The sequence below is a fragment of the Camellia sinensis genome, chromosome 3 (genome assembly GCF_055761805.1).
Source record: "Camellia sinensis isolate YWXY chromosome 3, ASM5576180v1, whole genome shotgun sequence".
Taxonomy (NCBI): Eukaryota; Viridiplantae; Streptophyta; class Magnoliopsida; order Ericales; family Theaceae; genus Camellia; species Camellia sinensis.
Window position 1 is genome coordinate 98008774 of NC_138963.1, and position 20546 is coordinate 98029319.

Sequence of the window (20546 nt, forward strand, 5' to 3'; positions counted from 1 at the left end):
GTAAAGATTGTTGTTGAATTGAAAAGTAAAGTTAGCTAGTCTAGTAGCTGTCGGTCACTGCGTGTTGGGAGTGCGAAAGAAATTGATGCGCTCTAGAAATTTTGTCACGATAAGGAGAAGAAATTATTGTCAAGCCCTTGGGCCGATGATATTATACACGTGGGACAACGATTTGTAGGAGATGCTAAAGGATTTTGTGATGCTTTATGCAAATATGCAATCCAATGTGAGTACCAATTTAAATATGTACCAAGAATGAAAAAATGAGTGAACAGTGACTATTTGAAATTATTGATGTTCATAGAATATTATTCACAATATTTATCACTTGATAAATATCAAGTTATTTTTAAAAATATAATAAAAAATATTAAATTTTATTATTTTAACAAATAAATATCAAATTGAATTATCATGTAATTTGGTGACGAAAAAAAAAAACTCTCCGAGAGCCAAACTCATCTCGTGATGTATTATAATTTATACGACAGTGATAGTAAGTTCTAAATATAGAGCTGTAAATAAAATTTTATTTGGTAGTGATCAAAAAAAACAAAAAAAACAAAAAAACAAATTAATAAAATTCTTTCAAGCGCTTATTTTAGAGTTCTAAAATATTTTCCTAATTTATAATCGCATCATCATCATCATCAATGATAAGGTATGCTCATCAGTGTGTCTATTTATACTGCACAGCCATAGCTTAACCCACCACACCACAGCAACACAAGAACAAAACAACTCTCCATATAACCTCTGTGCATATCCATTTGAATTTCCAATAATATCTGTAACCAGAAATACCCACATCCTCTCTCTCTCTCTCTCTCTCTCTTTTAAAGATGGCTGACCGGAAGCCTCAGAACAATGGGTTTTCCAGCCAAACTCAAATACCCATTCCAGGCCTCGATCCACCGGAGACACCAAAACGAAACAAGTATGCCTTTGCTTGTGCTATTTTAGCTTCCATGACTTCCATGTTAATTGGTTATGGTGAGTTTTACCATCCATACACTTCTTTACACTCTCTAAAGATATGCTTCTTTCTTTCAAAGTATTGGTTGTGCATATCCTTTTCATTTTCTGTTTTCATGACAAGTTGATTTGGAAAACTGTTTTTGAGAAAATTATTTTTCTGAATGAAAAACCCACCTTTGTTTGTTTTTCCACCCAAAAAAAAAAAAAAAAACAAAAACTATTCACTGCATTTTTCGTGGAGTGAATATTTTTAAAATTTTAAATAATTTTTTTTTTATTTTTTTAAATGTACCTTACTTAAATGTACATGAAAGATAAAAAAATATTTTAAAAATTTAATAAATATATAAGAATATAAAAAATATATTAATTTTTTTTGTATTTTTGATATTTAGTAATTTTTTTTACATATATTATATTTTTTAAATATATTTTATGTTAGATATATTTAAAAATTATAAAATCTAGTTAAAATATTAAAAAATTTAATAAAAATAAAAAAAAAATATGAAAAACAAAATATTTTAATTTTTTTAAAAGTCAATCTTGAGTTATGATACAAATAAGGTGATTGTTATTTGTAATTTTCAAAAGGAAACAAACAAATATGTGCAGATATTGGGGTGATGAGCGGAGCAGGACCGTTCATCAAGGATGACCTGAAGATCTCGGACGTGCAGCTGGAAATCCTGATGGGCATCCTCAACATCTATTGCCTCCTCGGTTCCGCCGCCGCCGGCCGAACCTCCGATTGGGTGGGGCGCCGGTACACCATCGTTGTCGCCTCCGCCATCTTCTTCGTGGGAGCCATCCTCATGGGCTTCGCCACCAACTACGCCTTCCTCATGGTCGGTCGCTTCGTAGCCGGCATCGGCGCTGGATACGCCATCATGATCGCCCCCGTCTACACCGCCGAGCTCTCCCCGGCCGACTGTCGTGGCTTCCTCGTCTCTTTCCCCGAAGTCTTCGGCAACGCCGGTATATATCATTCCTATTTCTTTCTCATCCTATACAAACCAAATATATATATATACATACAAAACTATGTAGTACACACAGTAAATTTAAAAAAAATAATAAAAAAAATCTTTTCATTTTTAGGTATATTGCTGGGATATGTATCAAACTATGCGTTCTCGAAGCTTCCACTTCACTTAGGATGGCGATTCATGCTCGGAGTCGGAGTGATTCCCTCGGTGTTCTTGGCGTTGGGGGTCCTCGCCATGCCGGAATCGCCACGGTGGCTCGTTTTACAAGGTCGGCTGGGAGACGCCAAGCGAGTTCTGGACAAGACCTCCAACTCCAAAGAGGAGGCTCAGCTGAGGCTCGCCGACATAAAGGAAGCCGCCGGAATTCCAGAGGAGTGCAACGACGACGTCGTTCATGTGTCGAAAAGGAGTCACGGCGAAGATGTTTGGAAGGATCTATTCCTCCACCCGACGCCGACAGTCAAGCACATCCTGCTCGCCGGCGTAGGAATTCACTTCTTCCAACAAACGTCTGGCATAGACGCTGTCGTTTTGTACAGCCCGAAAATATTCGAGAAGGCGGGTATAACAAACGTAAACCTCAAGCTACTCGCCACGGTGGCCGTTGGATTTGTCAAGACTCTGTTCATTCTCGTGGCAACATTTTTACTTGATCGGATCGGGCGAAGACCATTACTTTTGACCAGCGTTGCGGGTATGGTCGTGTCCCTGGCGACTCTAGGGGTGAGTTTGTCTATTATAGATCACTCGGAGAAGAAATTGATCTGGGCCGTTGCTTTGGCGATCACGTCAGTCCTAGCATATGTTGCCACGTTCTCGATTGGGATGGGGCCCATCACGTGGGTCTACAGCTCGGAGATTTTTCCACTGAGACTGCGGGCACAAGGAACAAGCTTGGGAGTGGCAGCTAATCGTGTAATGAGTGGAATTATATCGATGACTTTTCTCTCTCTCTACAAAGCCATTACCATAGGTGGTGCCTTCTTTCTCTTCATGGGAGTTGCCATGGTTGGTTGGGTGTTCTTTTACACGTTACTTCCAGAAACACAGGGTAAAACCCTTGAAGAAATGCAAGCATTGTTTGGCACTTTCTTTAGGTGGAGGTCAACCATAAGAGAATTGGAGAAAAACAAAAAAGGAGTCAATAGTACCGGTGATGGTAACGATGATAAGGGTAACAGTAATGGCCAGATTCAGTTAGGAACAACTAAGGCTAGATGTTAGGATTAGGTTAAAGATGGGTTTGCCAAACAATGACTAGCTTTCATGTTATTTACCATATGTGTTTTCATTTCAGTACTTCTAAATTATCACTTGAAAAAAAAAAAAAAAAAAAAAAAGTAAAAGTGAAAGAAAATGTCACTGATCATATACGGTTGACAAGAAGAAAAATTGTAGTAGCATAACATTGAAGACAGAAAAAGTTTTATTTTCCAATTTTGATATTGGTGGATGTACTGAGATTTGTTGTACTTTTATATGAGTGTGTGGCAGTAGTCATGAGATGCTCCATGTTGCTAACACTCTGTTTGTTTATTTATTTATTTTTGATCGGTAAAGAAATTTTTTTTATTGATGATGACAAATATACGTTACATATAAACAAACATTAATAAAGAAAAGATCAAGAGCAATATTATCCAAGCATCCTATCCTAATTTCAACTGAGTTAGTATCAAGAGAGACATCCGATCAAATGTAAACTCAAAGACAAAATGTTGATAAGAACATAAACAAACCAAAACAACAGACAAAACAAAAGCACTCACCAATCACACAAAACGCCCACCATGACACCTAACCAAACAGACAAGATAAAGAGCAACCACCAATCACCACACCCTGCATCCCACCCTCACAGCCCATAAATCATCCCTGATCTTTGCAACATCTTTGTTGTCTTGAACAAAATCTCAATTGCTACAGATTAAAGACCGCATCCTACACAGAATAAGGCGCACCTACTGTGTTATATTTCAACCATAAAGCACTTCTAATTTTAAAAATCTCCCCAAGTCCCCTGAAATATAGATTAACTCCTTGAAACACACACTCATTTCTGATCTTCCATACAGACCACACGAAAGTAAAAAGAATAGACTGCCATAACCTTCTTTCGAATCTGTTGAAACTCATACCAGACCACCACTCCAAAAGGCCTCCAATAGACCTTGGTATAACCCAAGATAAATTCCACCATTCCAAAATTTCACACCATAAACTCCATACCAAAGGATAGTATAAAATTATGTGATTTAGAGATTCCACTTCCTCCTTACAAAATGGACAAAGATTGTTGACACTAGAATTCAGAACTCTTATCCTTTGAAGGTATGCTGTTGTTTTCACTCTTCCCTTCCATGCCAACCAATGAAAGAACTTAACCTTTGGTGGTGTACCATTACCCCACAACAATTTAGTAATACCGATAGATGGGCCATGATTAACCTCACACCTTCTTCTAGCAGATGAAACTGAGAAAGAGCCAGACGAATCTGCAATCCACCTAACCTGGTCATCTACATTGACCCATAAATTGGGGATAGCATTCAACACCTCAATAAGTCTTCTGATATCCTTCTCTTCCCAAGCTTTTAAAGGTCTTTTGAATGAAAAATTCCACTCCCCTGCTGCTTCTCTGTTTTGAACCAATGGCTTTAATGAACCATCTTTAATCTCAGATAAACTGAAAAGCCTAGGGAAAACATCCTTCAACTTTTCATTCAACAACCATGTATCCCACCAAAAATGGATCCTCTCTTGTGAAGACCCTGAAAAATGTATTCTCTTTAAAAACCCTAATGTTTGAATTATTTTCTTAAAGCCCCTTAGTTCCTGGAATTATTTCGAATCTTGTCGGTTAGCATTTTTATTTTTATTTTTATTAAAACAGGAATATCCTAGCCAAATTAGGTTCATTAGCCTAATTTAATCTAATTCTACATAAGTAAAATTCCAATACATGAGTTTAATTCCAAGTCCTCACTACTTTTATTAATTTCAAGAATTTCTCCAAAACTAGTACATGTACTTTTATATTATAGGTACCATCAATCAATTTGAGATCTATATATACATATACATTGGGGGATGTGTCCTTAGTACCTAAATTGAATAGAAAAATGCCCCATCTCCCTTCCCAATGGCTAGCCACCCTAGGAAGATGTGAGGAGCCCATTTTCAAGAATTGTAATCATGGTATTCTAGAAACCTTAACACCTAGTACCCCTAAATCTAGGGTTTTGTTTCCAATACTAGTTTCATTTCAACTAGGAACGAACTAGATATTATCTAATCCCATGATTAAGCTCCCTAATCACTCCTATTCCATTAGACTCCAAGTAAATCCTAACTTTTCCATCCAATTCCAACTAGTGGGCCTTTATGTCATTTTACACCAAAATTTGCCTATAAATACCCCCACTCCCTAGCATGGCAAACACAAGCAACACACTCACACACACATTTGGCCTAGAGGAGAGAAAGAAGAGCAAGAGAGAAGTCTTGAGAGGGAGAGGAAGGAAGAGGAGAGCAATCTTGTTCAAGCCTAGCAAGTAAGCCACAACACAATTCTTTCTTTCATTTTCCTTTTTTCAAATACATGCTCTTAAGGGTTCTAAACCTTGTTTTCAGATGTGTTATTAATGATTTCCTTGTGTTAAAAATGATAAGAGTTGAGCCATGATTCTACCTCTCTTGTAGTTTCCCTCATTTCGGTACAAAACTATCTTTTTCATACCAATCTCTCAAACTTTCCAAAGGCACACCTTCAAGGAAATTTTTTGAGTTTAATATATGTTAGTTAGCATGTTTTCATCACAAAAGAAATGAAAATTTTCCCGTAGTAGATCTCTTTTCTCACAAATCTCCTTGTTTTGTGTATTGTGCCTTAGAATCTGTTTTCTCAGCAACCTTTCAAAATTTCTAGAAAAATGTAGAAAATTATTCTGGACCTCTATTTTATGTCAAATCTTCCTTAAGGAGTTCGCTTTCAACTAAAATTGGTTTCATTGAAAAACAGTGGGTGGCTTACAAGAAAATCAAATTTTCGTAACGGTCGACGAATCTGGATAGCGCTGAAGTGTTTTCTAAATAACTTAAAATCTAGAAAAGCTATCCCATTTCCGAAATATGCTTGGAAAACTAGATTAAATTCTATATGAACTATAGGAAGGTCGATTCTGGTGAAAAATCTAAAATAGTCCTTTTCATTCTAATCCTTATGTGATATCGAATCTAAAAATTTTGTTATGCATGGGTGTTTTATGCTCTTGTGATCATGAAAATGCTTATTAGCTTATGATCATATCTTGGCATGATATTGTACGTGTTATGGTTATGTTCTTTATCTTCTTTATCTTAATGATGCATGCTTATGTGGATATTATTATCTCGTTAAGTTGGTCTAACCTTGAATTAAAACATTTAACTCCACAAAAAACGTAATTGGGATGGTATTGGGTTTTCGATCTTTTGAGGTGTGAAAAGATGATAATGTGTGATGTATAGATTGTTGGGATGCGTTCCCTATTCAGAAGTTAAAGTCTTGCGCAAGTGATTTTTGGAACCCTTGAACGGAGCGGTTGTATTCGGACCCTAGGTAGTTTGGTGTGAGGAGGGATTTGGGCAAGGCCCATTATTACCGTCTCTTTTGAGACCCTTCGGTTGGCGGTATATAATCGTTGGTAGGCATCCGAGGTTAGTTCTGCAATAAAGCAACAAAAGAAGGGGCATACCAAATAATCTGCGTCCGATTCTTGTGGTTAGGAGGACGAAATCTCTTTGGGAGATTTCTAGTTTACTAACACCTAACTTATAACCCTTTATTTATTTAGTTGAGCATCATGCTTTACTACTTGATGTTATACTTGTAATTGTGTTTTGGACTGGGAAAAAGAGACGGGGTGTGCGTGTGTTTACTGGGCATTCAAAGCTCACGGCGTATCATGTCAGGTGCCGAAGAGGAGCTTATAGTTGGAGACGACGAGTTTGAAACCTTCAAAGACTTTTGGCTATCTTAGGAAAGTTAGAAATTTCTTTTGATATTTTGTAAGACTCATATGAAGATTTAAATTTTCTTTTTGGGATGTAATGTAATGGAACAAGTTTTTAAAATTAAGGATATTCATGGTTGTTATGTACTTATATTCTATATGTATGAACCTTATCGTTGCTTATGAAACCTTGTGTCAATACCTTTTAAGATCTGTCAAAAGGGTAATACGTTGCCTAAGAAAGCCGGACATAGAAGGGAGGCTAATTTGACTCCTTCGGCGATCTGGGATCTTACTTGGTTATTGACCATGGGACTCATTAGTGACTCTCCCTTGATTGCAACCTATAGTGTAGATTCGGGGCGTCACAACTTGGTATCAGAGCATAGGTTCAACCCTTAACCCGTGCAACCCAATATGCGACTCTAGAAGCCCTTACCCCTTTATCTTATTTGATTCTATCACGCTATTATATTTAAATAAGACTAACAAATAAAAATCTTTTCCACCTTAGGATGTCATCGGCAGACTATTTAGGACGCAACCTCAGTTTTGACTCGTGGGGTACTTTCCGTATGTAAGAAAGAAGGGTATTGTCTATCAGCCCCTACTTTAGCCGCCGACGCTGTACAAGTGCCGCCGAGGAAATGATCAAAACAGAGATATGTAAGGTGAAAATGGAGTACTCCTGCTATACTAGGGAGTAGAAGAGGTCCCTGGTATGGCGCCGCCTACAATTTTCAAGTCGGGTAGCGAAGAAGGCGATCCGAATGGAGCAAGATGATCAGAGGATGGACTCCCTGATACACTGAGCTTTGACCACCATAGCATACCATCGACCACCGACTCAGGCTGAAAGCTACGAATCTTGTTATTAGGGGCCAGGCAACAATCAACCAATGGATATGGAGCAGCCACCTGAACAGCAAGGGGCAACCCAAGCCTACCCTATAGAGGTGTCATCTAAACACAATCCCCCCTCACCAAGGTACACCCCCTGCTCTCTGGACCAAGCAACTGACTTCGCTGAGGAAGATCCAGAAGAAGACTTTGATTGGTCGGGAAACGAGAACTAGTTCGAGGAATAGTAAAACTAGACTTTTGTAAGATCCACTGATGGGGATCCTTAGAATAAGATAGCTTGAACTTCGTAATGCGTAGATGCCCCTTGAATGTAATTCCGATTTAGGAGCCCTTTTGTAATAATGACTATTATAATATATGAATGATGTGTTCATCTATGTTGTTGACTGTTACTTGCTTTAGTACACCCTACGGAAACTGAACCTTTATTTCAAATCTAAGTAGTAAGATTCTCTAAAACTGAAAACTAACTCACCACGTGCCATGAACAGAACGGTGGGCACACGAGCTAATGGTTATACCGAAACCAGCAACAATGCACGAAACCGTCCCAGAAACCAACACTATAGCGATCCCGGGTTTTACCCCTTTATGTACAGTGTTCCGGACATATGTTCCGTAGTATTGGCTATTGTTATATCTTGTTGTTATCCTTTAATTCCTTATTAATGAGTTATAGAATGTGTTGGGCAGGTTTGTTACAGGTTGGGTGTGATTGGGAGCAAATGGTTGCTGCCCAGATTTTGGTGTCTTTGCTCGAGAGAGGACTTTGTCGCTCGAGCGAGATCTTTGTTTTAGATCCTTCGCTCGAGCCATGGTTTGTTCGCTCGAGCGAGAGTTGAGTTTTGTGTCTGGTGGCTCGAGCGAGAGGTCCTTCGCTTGAGCTTGCGTCTGCGTCTGATTCTGGACCTGAGAGCTGTGTTTCTTGGCTTGAGCGAGCTTTCCTTCGCTCGAGCGAACGAGGTGTATGTTTTGAGTTTCTTCGCTTGAGCGAGCATTCTGTCGCTCGAGCGTGCTTCTGGGTTGCAGACCTGAAGCTTCGCATTCTTGGCTCGAGCGAGACTTTCTACGCTCGAGCGAGAGTTCCATGTGTCTGGTCGCTTGAGCGACCAATCCTTCGCTCGAGCGAGCCTGTGTTATATCAGTAGACAGCAATGGGTTTACACTTCACTTTTTCATCTTCTCTTTTGTGTAAACCCTAGATCCAAGCTCTCTCTTTCTACACACCTTCTCTCTAGGGTTTCATCTCCTATTAGTGTGTTCCTACGCTAAGTCCTTTGTAAGAAAGTTAGAGGGTGGCTTGGGCTTCGTTTTAATCTGAATAGTTGTGGATTTGGAGCATTTCGGGTATTCACCATCTTTTCCTTTGGGCTTCTAATTTCGAGGTAGGGATATCCTACTCTATCCTATGAGTTTTGTCTTTAAATTTTGGCATTTTGATATGTTGGGGTTGTTGGGTAATTTTTAGAAAAGTTAGGGTTTGTTTTGTAATTTCTAAAAGAGGGGTTTTCCATGTTTGAGTCATATTTGTGTTATAGACTTGAAATGGAGGTTGTTTATGGATTATGGGTGAAAAATGAGCCTCAGGTCTATTATTGAAAAAAGGGGAAAAATGCCCTAATTGTAATAAATAATTAATTTGTATAATTAATTTGGGGAAATGTGAAATTGAGTTGAGAATAATGAAATTGGGAAATTATGTGATTAAATGGTGTAGTTGGATTAATTTATCACTCACCTATGGTAAATGTTGATATTATTTCTATTGTTGCATTTATGTTCTGTTTAGAAATATCTGCATTGGGCTATCGGTGGAGGATAGTCTTGATTGTTGTAGACACTGCATGTTGATTAGGGAAAACCGAAACTAATCACATTGAATATGTCATCGAATATGACTGTTGGTATAATACATCAAACTTATGTATTGATTGACCTTGTATATGATACGTGTTTATATACATTGTGTTGTGTGGGAGGAGATAGGGGATGTACTCCACGGTTTAGGGGAAGATAGGGGATGGACTCCTAAACCGGACTTTGTTTGGGAGAAGATAGGGGATGTACTCCATTGATACAGCAAATATGTGTATCTATTGAAGTAGTGATATAGCAAATCTGTATATCATATATGAAGTATGGGAGTGTTTTAATATATTATTGATACAGCAAATATGTATATCTATTGTGAAATATGAAAGTGTTAGTATTTGAGTTATAGTCTCATTGAATTGTTTGGCCAGGTTTTGAGCCATGTATATGAAATGATTTGGATAAGTAAAAATGAAATGTAACATGGACACAAGTGTCATGGAACTGTATTGTGATGTAATTGGTTTATAAGTGTTAACCATCTATCTAATGCCATTCTTTTAGTCATTGTTTATATTTGGTTTAGTATATCTCTACTGGGCTGTGGCTCACCCTATATGGGACATCATTTTCAGGTCCAAGTGATATGCCACCTCCAAGGACATAGCTTGGGAGGTTTAGGAGTTGAAGACTCTTTTTGTTGCTTTGTTATTTTGTTGTATTACATGTAAATTCAGGCCAAGGGATTAATATGATATGAGTTAGTACTCTTTTTTGTGTAACCAAGTGTTGGCTTGGAAAGTTGTAAGCTGTTGGGCATTTAGTTTTGTTGTCAACATGTAATACATTTGTAAGGAATACTCTGATGAATGGAATTAAGTTTTATTTACTTATGTCTATGCATGTCAATGATGTGGATTTTTATGTATTATTTTGAGGGCATTACAACTTGGTATCAGAGCGTACTGGGTTCGAATACTTTGGGTACGCGGGAAGTGGTTAATACCACAATGGGTTTGTCTTGCTTGTTAGAGACTTAGGTATAATGTTATGTGCTTGTGTGATAACATGTTTACGTGAATATATGGGTATGGAATTTAGTTTATGGGATGTTGATTGGACCCTTGGGTTTCTGGGAGTCCTATTGGGAAAGCACTTGATCAATGTTGTTTATAACTGGAACACTAGTAACGCCTCGGGACTGTCATTATCCGGAAATGAAATTCGTAAGTGCTTATGTGATTATGTGCTTATGTGGAGTGAATTATTGTTGTCCATTGTATTAGGACGCGAGTGTTATAGCTTCAGCACATTTGTGAATGTGCTAATGTTCTTCGTTACCTTTATTAGGATGTCAGGACGAGGATGAGGACGTGGGGGTAGATGCGATAGGCGTGGTAGGCAGGAGATGCCTTTACCGGATGAGATTCCGGCACAGCAAGAGGGTATTGGCCAGGCCAATATGGCCGGGCCAGTGGGTCAGCAGGCTATGGGTACCTTAGTCAGCGAGATAGCAAGAGCATTCAGGGAATCCATAGGTATCCTCAGAGCTAAGAATCCAGTTCAGGCTCCAGTTCAGGCCTAGGTTGTTGATGCAGGGCCTTCCTTTCTGAAGAGGGAGTTTTTCCAGTCTAATCCGGATGAGTTTTTGGGGAATCCGAAAGAGCCACTTAAGGCTGATAAGTGGTTAGAGCAGATGACTAAGACGTTTGAGATACTTGGCATCGAAGACGGGACTTTGAAGGTGGCCTTGGCGTCTTTCCAGCTAAAGGGAGATACGGGTCAGTGGTGGAAGTTTACGAGGGGTAGTATTGGTGGCACTTGGGAAGCCTTTGTAGATGCTTTCCAGGAGAAGTTTCTGTCTCCCGCTGTCAGGGAGAAGTTGAGAGATCAGTTCTGCCAGCTAAAGCAGCTGAGTTCATCAGTGGCCGAGTTTGAGGCCACATTTACTAGTCTGTCCAGGTTTGCACCTGAGCTTGTGGCGTCAGAAGAACGTCATTGTCTCAAGTTTGAGAGGAAATTGAGGCACGGGCTCAAGATGAGAGTTGGTGGGTCTATGAATCGGAAGTATAGGTGCCTTGTGGACGCTACGGCTCATATGGAGATTATGATGCATGAGGAGGAGGAGAAATTGAGGGGCTCCAAGAGGAGTCAAGATGGCCAGGGTGATGGCAGGAGACAGAGGGGTTCTAACCCTTAGCAGTCTCAGGGTGGTTTTGCCAGATCTACCTTTCCAGTGCCGAGTGCAGGTTCTGGGAGAGGCAGTCAGGGAGATATGACTTGTTACAAATGTGGTCAGTTGGGCCACAAGTCTCCAGCTTGCCCGCAGAGGGGAGGAGGTCAGAGAGCTGCTGCATCTTCGGCTCGACCTCAGAGCCAGAGTCAGGGCAGAGGTCAGCCACTATCTTGTTATCAGTGTGGTCAGGCGGGGCACCTGAAGAGGTTTTCCTCGTAGTTGAGTGCCACATCAGTTGTGTCTGGTTCTAGGCAGATGCAGAGTTTTCAGCCAGCGCAGTCTGTTCAAGCCTCGAGGGCCAATCAGAGAGCTTCGTCATCCCAGTCTATGCAGCCGTCTTTTGCTCCTAGGGGTGAGCAGGTTGATCAGAAACCTTAAGGGCTCATGTATGTTGTTACCGCGCAGGACCTTGTATCTGCTCCATCTGTTGTGAGATGTACCTTTTTGTTTTGCAACTCGGTTGCTAATGTGTTGATTGATACGGGTGCATCCCATTCCTTTTTATCTGCTGCATTTGCATCTGTTTTGGGGTTGGAGTTGGCACAGTTAGCATCTCCTATATGTGTTGTATCACCTGTTGGAGGTGAATTGATTTTGAAACAGGGGTGTCGGGGCTGTGATATAGAGGTCGCCGACCGCTGACTTCCATTTCCTTTTGTAGTTATGCCTATGTCAAGTTTTGATGTTATCTTGGGTATGGACTGGCTATCGTCATACCGGGCTGTTATTGATTGTTACCGTCAGAGGGTCACAGTATGTACCGTGAGCGGGGATTGTTTCCATTTCTTGGGAGATCCGGTTGGTAGTGTTTTGCCACCGGTGTATGATCCGCGAGGACGGAATGAGCTTAGTGGTCTTCTCGCTAGCTTCATGAGTGGTGAGTGTGATGAGACCCAGACTGTATTGCTGAGAGTGGTTTGTAAGTATTCGGATGTTTTTCCCGAGGACCTTGTTAGCTTACCACCTTATCGAGAGATTGAGTTCTCTATTGATCTAGTGCCCGGCACGGCGTCGATTTCTATGGCACCTTATCATTTTGCCCTAGCTGAGTTGAGTGAGTTGAAGATTCAACTCCAAGAGTTGCTAGATAAGGGCTTTATTCGCCCTAGTGTTTCGCCGTGGGGATCACCGGCCCTCTTTGCTAAAAAGAAAGATGGTGCCTTGAGACTTTGCATTGATTACCGGAAGTTGAATCGGGCTACGGTCAAGAATAAGTATCCTATGCCTCGTATTGATGATTTGTTTGACCAGTTGAAGGGTTCCTATTGTTCTCTAAGATAGACTTGAGATCGAGTTACCACCAGTTGAGGGTCAAGGAGGAGGATATTCCGAAGACGACATTCCGTACGCGGTATGGCCACTATGAGTTTCTGGTGATGCCTTTTGGACTCACCAATGCACCGACAGTCTTTATGGACTTGATGAATCAGATATTCCAGGAATTCCTAGACTGCTTTGTGGTCGTTTTCGTGGACGACATTCTGATTTATTCGCCTTTTGAGGAGGAGCACGAGGAACACTTGAGAGTGGTGCTTGAGTTGCTTAGAGCCCATAGGCTGTATGCCAAATTTGGGAAGTGTGAGTTCTGGCTAGGAGAGGTCAAGTTCTTAGGCCATGTGGTTTCTAGGGAAGGGGTGTCTGTTGATACATCCAAGATTGAGGCAGTGTAGGATTGGGCACAGCCTAAGAGTGTTTTTGAGATCCGCAGTTTTCTGGGGTTAGCTGGGTATTACCGCTGGTTTGTGAAGAATTTCTTCAGGCTAGCTTCGTCATTGACTAGATTGACGCGGAAATGGGTCAAGTTTGTATGGAGTGAGACTTGTAAAAAGTCGTTCCAAGAGTTGAAAGTTAGATTGACCACCGCTCTGATTTTTATTATTCCGGAGAGAGGGTTAGGTTATGCAGTTTATTGTGATGCTTCACAAGAGGGTTTGGGTTGTGTGTTGATGCAAGAGGGGAAGGTCGTAGCCTATGGCTCGCGGTAGTTGAAAATACATGAGAGGAATTACCCTACACATGACCTAGAGTTAGCAGCTGTGATTTTTGCCTTAAAGATTTGGAGGCACTACCTTTATGGTGAGACGTTCGAAGTATTCTCGGATCATAAGAGTCTGAAATATCTGTTTACACAGAAAGACTTGAACTTGAGGTAGAGGAGGTGGATGGAGTTTATTGAGGATTACGACTTTGAGTTGCATTATCATCCGAGGAAGGCCAATGTTGTGGCCGATGCCGTTAGCAAAAAATCCATTAGTGATGTAGCTTGTATAGCTATCCGGGAGTGGGAGATGTTGTGTGCACTTGGCGAGTTTGATTTGCTTTTGGGCGAATCCGTTGAGGCTACGGCCTTGCTTTCTGTTGTTGCGTAACCTACACTTGTGACTTGAGTGTCAGAGGCACAGAGAGGTGACCCTAAGATAGAGTCCCTCCGAGAGAAGATCTCCAGTGGGAAGGTTGAGAAGGGTTTGTCTGTGTATCCCGACCTGAGTGTGAGATATCGAGACTGTTTATTTGTACCTGAGTTTTGCCGAGAGGAGGTACTCCGAGAGTTTCACCATTCACGCCTTGCGGTGCATCCGGGAGGCACTAAGATGTATCGGGATTTGGGTCGCCAGTTTTGGTGGCGGGGTATAAAGAGATATGTGCCAGTCTTTGTGTCAAAGTGCCTTACTTGTCAGCAAGTGAAGGCCGAGCATCAGAGGCCAGTGGGTTTGTTACAACCCTTGCCTATTGCCGAGTGGAAGTGGGAGCATGTCACTATGGACTTCGTTGTAGGTCTTCCGAGGACTCAGCGGGGTAGTGATGCTATTTGGGTAGTTGTAGACCGGTTGACTAAGTCGGCGCACTTTATCCCTATGCGTGTGAGAGATTCAGTAGATCATCTTGCCGACTTGTATATTTGGGACATAATGAGGTTGCACGGGGTCCTAGTGTCGATCGTTTCAGATAGAGATCCCCGTTTTACTGCGAGGTTGTGGCAGAGTTTGCAGAATGCCTTGGGCACTAGGTTGACCTTTAGCATGGCTTATCATCCTCAGACTGACGGGCAGTCTGAGCGTACCATTCAGATCCTTGAGGATATGCTTCGAGGTTGTGTCCTTGACTTTAGTGGGTCGTGGGAGAGGCACTTGCCCTTGGTGGAGTTTGCCTACAACAACAGTTTTCAGTCAAGTATCGGTATGGCACCGTTTGAGGCCTTGTATGGCCGACCGTGTAGGTCTCCAGTTTGTTGGGCCGAGGTGGGTGATGCACCTTTGTTGGGCCCAGAGTTGGTGAGGGAAACGACGGAGAAAGTTGAGCTTATCCGTAGGAGGCTTATTACAGCCCAGAGTCGTCAAAAATGTTATGCTGACCGTAGGAGGAGGCCTTTGGCATTTGAGGTGGGTGATCACGTGTTTCTGAAGATATCACCTAAGCGGGGTTTGATGAGATTTGGTAAGAGAGGGAAGTCGTCCCCTCGATTTATAGGCCCTTTTGAGATCCTTGAGAGGATTGGTGAGGTTGCCTATCGTTTAGCTTTGTCGCCGCAGTTGTCCGGAGTTCATGACGTGTTTCATGTTAGTATGCTTCGGAAGTATGAGCTGGATCCATCGCATGTATTGGATTGAACCGACTTGGAGGTTGACGAGGATGCCTCGTATGAGGAGAGACCGGTTCGGGTCTTGGATAGACGGGATCAAGTCTTGCGAGGCAAGACCATTCCCTTGGTAAAAGTTTTATGAAAACATCATGGGGTGGAGGAAGCCACTTGGGAACATGAGTTGGAGGTCCGAGAGAAATATCCAGATCTATTTGTGGATGTATGAGCATATGTTGTATATCTTGTTGTATTGATAAACCTTGAGAGCATTGTATATGTTTGGTTTATAGAAATATTGTGGAAGTATTATGAATCATGTCTTGAGATTGGAGGTTCATTTTAACATTGTGTATGTTAAATATGTTATAGAAATGCAAATATGTTTTTGGCATTGAATATATAATTGAATTTTGGAATATATGTTGAAATTGGTAAATTTCAAATGAATGCATGTTGTTAATGCACGTTGGAAGTTGTATATTGTGAAATGCCTCTTGGTAAGAGATGGAATGACCGGTAATGGGTCAAATTATTGAATATTGAAACGTAATATTGTTGGAAATTGAGGACAACTTGTTTTTGAAAACTTGTGCCTAATTTCGGGGACGAAATTCTTTAAGGGGGGAGGTTATAGCGATCCCGGGTTTTACCCATTTATGTATAGTGTTTCGGACTTATGTTCTGTAGTTGTGGCTGTTGTTATATCTTGTTGTTATCCTTTAATTCCTTATTTATGAGTTATAGGATGTGTTGGGCAGGTTTGTTATAGGTTGGGTCTGATTGGGAGCAAATGGTTGCTGCCCAGATTTTGGTGTCTTCGCTCGAGCGAAGACTTTGTCGCTTGAGCGAGATCTTTGTTTTAGATCCTTCGCTCGAGCCAGGGTTTGTTCGCTCGAGCGAGAGTTGAGTTTTGTGTCTGGTGGCTCGAGCGAGAGGTCCTTCGCTCGAGCTTGCGTCTGCGTCTGATTCTAGACCTGAGAGTTGTGTTTCTTGGCTCGAGCGAGCTTTCCTTCGCTCGAGCGAGCGAGGTATATGTTTTGAGTTTTTTCGCTCGAGCGAGCATTCTGTCGCTCGAGCGTGCTTCTGGGTTGCAGACCTGAAGCTTCGCATTCTTGGTTCGAGCGAGACTTTCTACGCTCGAGCGAGAGTTCCATGTGTCTGGTCGCTCGAGCGACCAATTCTTCGCTCGAGCGAGCCTATGTTATTTCAGTAGACAGCAGCGGGTTTACACTTCACTTTTTCATCTTCTCTTTTGTGTAAACACTAGATCCGAGCTCTCTCTCTCTCTACACACCTTCTCTCTAGGGTTTTATCTCCTATTAGTGTGTTCCTACGCTAAGTCCTTTGTAAGAAAGTTAGAGGGTGGCTTGGGCTTCGTTTTAATCTGAATAGTTGTGGATTTGGAGCATTTCGGGTATTCACCATCTTCTCATTTGGGCTTCTAATTTTGAGGTAGGGATATCCTACTCCATCTTATGAGCCTTGTCTTTAAATTTTGGCATTTTGATATGTTGGGGTTGATGGGTAATTTTTGGAAAAGTTAGGGTTTGTTTTGTAATTTCTAAAAGGGAGGTTTTCCATGTTTGAGTCATATTTGTGTTATAGACTTGAAATTGAGGTTGTTTATGGATTATGGGTAAAAAATGAGCCTCAGGGCTATTATTGGAAAAATGGGGAAAATGCCCTAATTGTAATAAATAATTAATTTGTATAATTAATTTGGGGAAATGTGAAATTGAGTTGAGAATAATGAAATTAGAAAATTATGTGATTAAATGGTGTAGTTGGATTAATTTATCACTCACCTATGGTAAATGTTGATATTATATATGTGGTTGCATTTATGTTCTGTTTAGAAATATCTGCTTTGGGCTATCGGCGGAGGATAGTCTTGATTGTTGTAGACACTGCATGTTGATTAGGGAAAACCGAAACTAATCACATTGAATATGTCATCGAATATGACCGTTGGTATAATACATCAAACTTATGTATTGATTGACCTTGTATATGATACGTGTTTATATACATTGTGTTGTGTGAGAGGAGATAGAGGATGTACTCCATGGTTTAAGGGAAGATAGGGGATGGACTCCTAAACCGGACTTTGTTTGGGAGGAGTTAGGAGATGTACTCCATTGATACAGCAAATATGTGTATCTATTGAAGTAGTGATATAGCAAATCTGTATATCATATATGAAGGCATGGGAGTGTTTTAATATAATATTATCTATTGTGAAATATGAAAGTGTTAGTATTTGAGTTATAGTCTCATTGAATTGTTTGGCCAGGTTCTGAGCCATGTATATGAAATGATTTGGGTAAGTAAAAATGAAATGTAACATGGACACAAGTGTCATGGAACTGTATTGTGATGTAACTGGTTTATAAGTGTTAACCATCTATCTAATGCCATTCTTTTAGTCATTGTTTATATTTGGTTTAGTATATCTCTACTGGGCTGTGGCTCACCCTATATGGGACATCATTTTCAGGTTCAGGTGATATGCCACCTCCAAGGACATAGCTTGGGAGGTTTAGGAGTTGAAGACTCTTTTTTTTTGCTTTGTTATTTGTTGTATTACATGTAAATTCAGGCCAAGGGCTTAATATGATATGAGTTAGTACTCTTTTTTGTGTAACCAAGTGTTGCCTTGAAAAGTTGTAAGCCGTTGGGCATTTAGTTTTGTTGTCAACATGTAATACATTTGTAAGGAATACTCTGATGAATGGAATTAAGTTTTAATTATTTATGTCTATGCATGCCAATGATGTGGGTTTTTATGTATTATTTTGTGGGCGTTACAAACACGGACCTATTCCCGCAGGGGCTGATATCCCCAATAACCTAGGTCATCAAATTTTGGAAGAACTAGGGCAAGTAAGGACTCGACTCTTTTCTGAATTTCGAAAACAGAGGCCCCCAAAGTTCGCAGATGTGCCGGACCCAAAGGTAGTTGAAAATTGGCTTCGGCAAATAGGGAAAATGCTAGGCACCATGGGCATAACCGAGGCCACTAATAGAATAGCTTTGGCAGTATTCGAGCTTGATGATGAGGCTGACCACTGGTGGGAGTTAATTAAGAATACTCGTGACGTAGCGAGCCTATTATGGAACTAGTTCAGGGAGCTGTTACCAAATACATATTTCCCAAATATGGTCCACCGAGAACGAGTCAAGGAATTCCAAAACCTGGAACAAGGAAATATGACCGTGACCCAGTATGCTGTAAAATTTGAAGAGTTAGCCTGTTACGCAACTAGATACGTAGCGAATGATGGAGAGAAAGCAAGGATGTTTGAGTGGGGGTTGGACCTTACAATCAGGGGAAGAGTTCTTTCGCAACGACTCCACTCATATGCCGAGGTGTTGGAAACGACATTAAAGTCTGAAAGGGAAGTAACTGACGCTAGAAAGGCTTGAAACAAGCGGAGAGGGAGTCAAGCGTCTATTGGACCTCAGAGGAACCAGGGAGTAAACATGACCTTAAATCCCTACCCCAGGCCACAACCACAACAGCAACAGCAGCAACCGCAGCAATAGATCCAGAGGGGAGGCTATCAACAAAGGCCGGCAGGACAACTCCAATGCTTTCATTGCCAACAATTAGGGCACAAAAAGAGTGAATGCCCCCAACTCCCTCCATCTGGGTACCAAGGAGGAGGTTTCAGAGCAAATGCCCCGGCATTAGGTGGGCAGAAGCCTTGGACGAACAAGACAAGATCTACTGGACAGCAGCACCAGAAGAGTGGGGGAACTCAGAATGCCAAGACCAGTGGTAACCAGAAGGCAATCGGCAGAGTCTTTGCCTTGCAAGAGGAAGAAGCAGACCCATCTATAATTGAGGGTAATTTAGTGCTATACAATTCTTGGGTGCATGTTTTATTTGATACTGGTGCATCACATTCTTTTATATCCTCTGCTTGTGCTAAATCATTAGGACTTGTAGGAGAACCCTTAGAAACCGCCTTAAATATAATGTCACCTATGGGAGGATGCGTTTGGATAAGATTGATCTGTAAGGATTGTAAGATAGGAATGTCGAACCTACGCTTAACTTGTGACCTTCGTGTCATGGAAATGTCGGACTTCGATATCATTTTTGGCATGGATTGGTTGTCTGCCCACCAAGCAGTGATCAACTGCCGTCAAAGGAAGGTAATATAGCTCATACGCATGACGGAACACGTTTCCAGTTTAAGGGGGATAGACAAGACCCCATGGCTTCAACGAAATGTAGGACGCAGTGGCGCGATCAACTTGGGGGTAGGATAGCAAGTTTGATTTTAAATGAGGAGGGCCAAGGAGAATTAGAACTTTCGCACGTAGTATGTGAATATGCAGATGTATTTCCTACAAAATTACCGGGATTTCCACCAACCCGAGAAGTAGACTTTAGTATTGAGCTACAACCTGGAACTACCCCAATATCCATGGCCCCGTATCGCATGGCACCCGCAGAATTATGAGAATTAAAGACACAACAACAGGAGTTGCTCGAGAGAGGATTCGTTAGGCCAGGTACTTCGCCATGGGGAGCACCCGTGTTGTTTGCTAAAAAGAATGATGGGTCATTGAGGTTATGTATCGATTACTGTCAACTCAATCAAGTCACGATTAAGAACCGATACCCACCCCCAAGGATTGATGACCTTTTTGACCAACTTAAAGGCTCAAGGTGCTATTCAAAGATTGATCTCAGGTCAAGTTACCATCAACTACGAGTCAAGGAGGAGGATATACCAAAAACTGCCTTTCGTATTAGATATGGCCACTATGAGTTTGTAGTAATGCCCTTCGGACTAACCAATGCACTGGCAGTATTCATGAGCTTAATGAATAAGATTTCTAGACCATATATTGACCAGTTTGTAGTGGTGTTCATTGATGACATCTTGGTATATTCAAGGTCTGAAGAAGAGCATGAGCAACATTTAAGGATTGTCCTTCAAGTTCTTAGGGATAATCGGTTATATGCCAAGACAAGTAAATGTAAGTTCTGGTTGAATGAAGTGAAATTCTTAGGGCATGTAGTATCAGAGAATGGGATTGTGGTGGATCCAACCAAGGTGGAGGCAGTATTAGATTGG

The 20546-nt window shown here is 41.1% G+C and overlaps 2 protein-coding genes across 3 annotated transcripts; one reads left to right on the forward strand and one right to left on the reverse strand.

Annotated features, from left to right (window-relative positions):
• The first annotated feature begins 643 nt into the window (after nucleotides 1–643).
• LOC114263658 (putative polyol transporter 1) lies at nucleotides 644–3404 on the forward strand. Of its 2 annotated transcripts, none has more exons than XM_028204243.2 (3): nucleotides 644–993; nucleotides 1594–1956; nucleotides 2080–3404. In XM_028204243.2, exons 1-3 carry the CDS (start codon nucleotides 843–845, stop codon nucleotides 3189–3191), a joined length of 1626 nt encoding a protein of 541 aa, XP_028060044.2. In that variant the 5' UTR covers nucleotides 644–842; the 3' UTR covers nucleotides 3192–3404. The 2 variants fall into 2 exon arrangements, with proteins under 2 accessions (XP_028060044.2, XP_028060043.2); XM_028204242.2 differs by having other exon boundaries at nucleotides 701–993; nucleotides 1573–1956.
• A 504-nt stretch (nucleotides 3405–3908) lies between these two features.
• LOC114263665 (uncharacterized) lies at nucleotides 3909–19102 on the reverse strand. Its single transcript, XM_082918264.1, has 2 exons — nucleotides 18955–19102; nucleotides 3909–4738 (listed from the first exon to the last, which is right to left on the reverse strand). The coding sequence occupies exons 1-2, from the start codon at nucleotides 19100–19102 to the stop codon at nucleotides 3909–3911; spliced, it is 978 nt and encodes a 325-aa protein (XP_082774390.1).
• Nucleotides 19103–20546: the final 1444 nt, after the last annotated feature.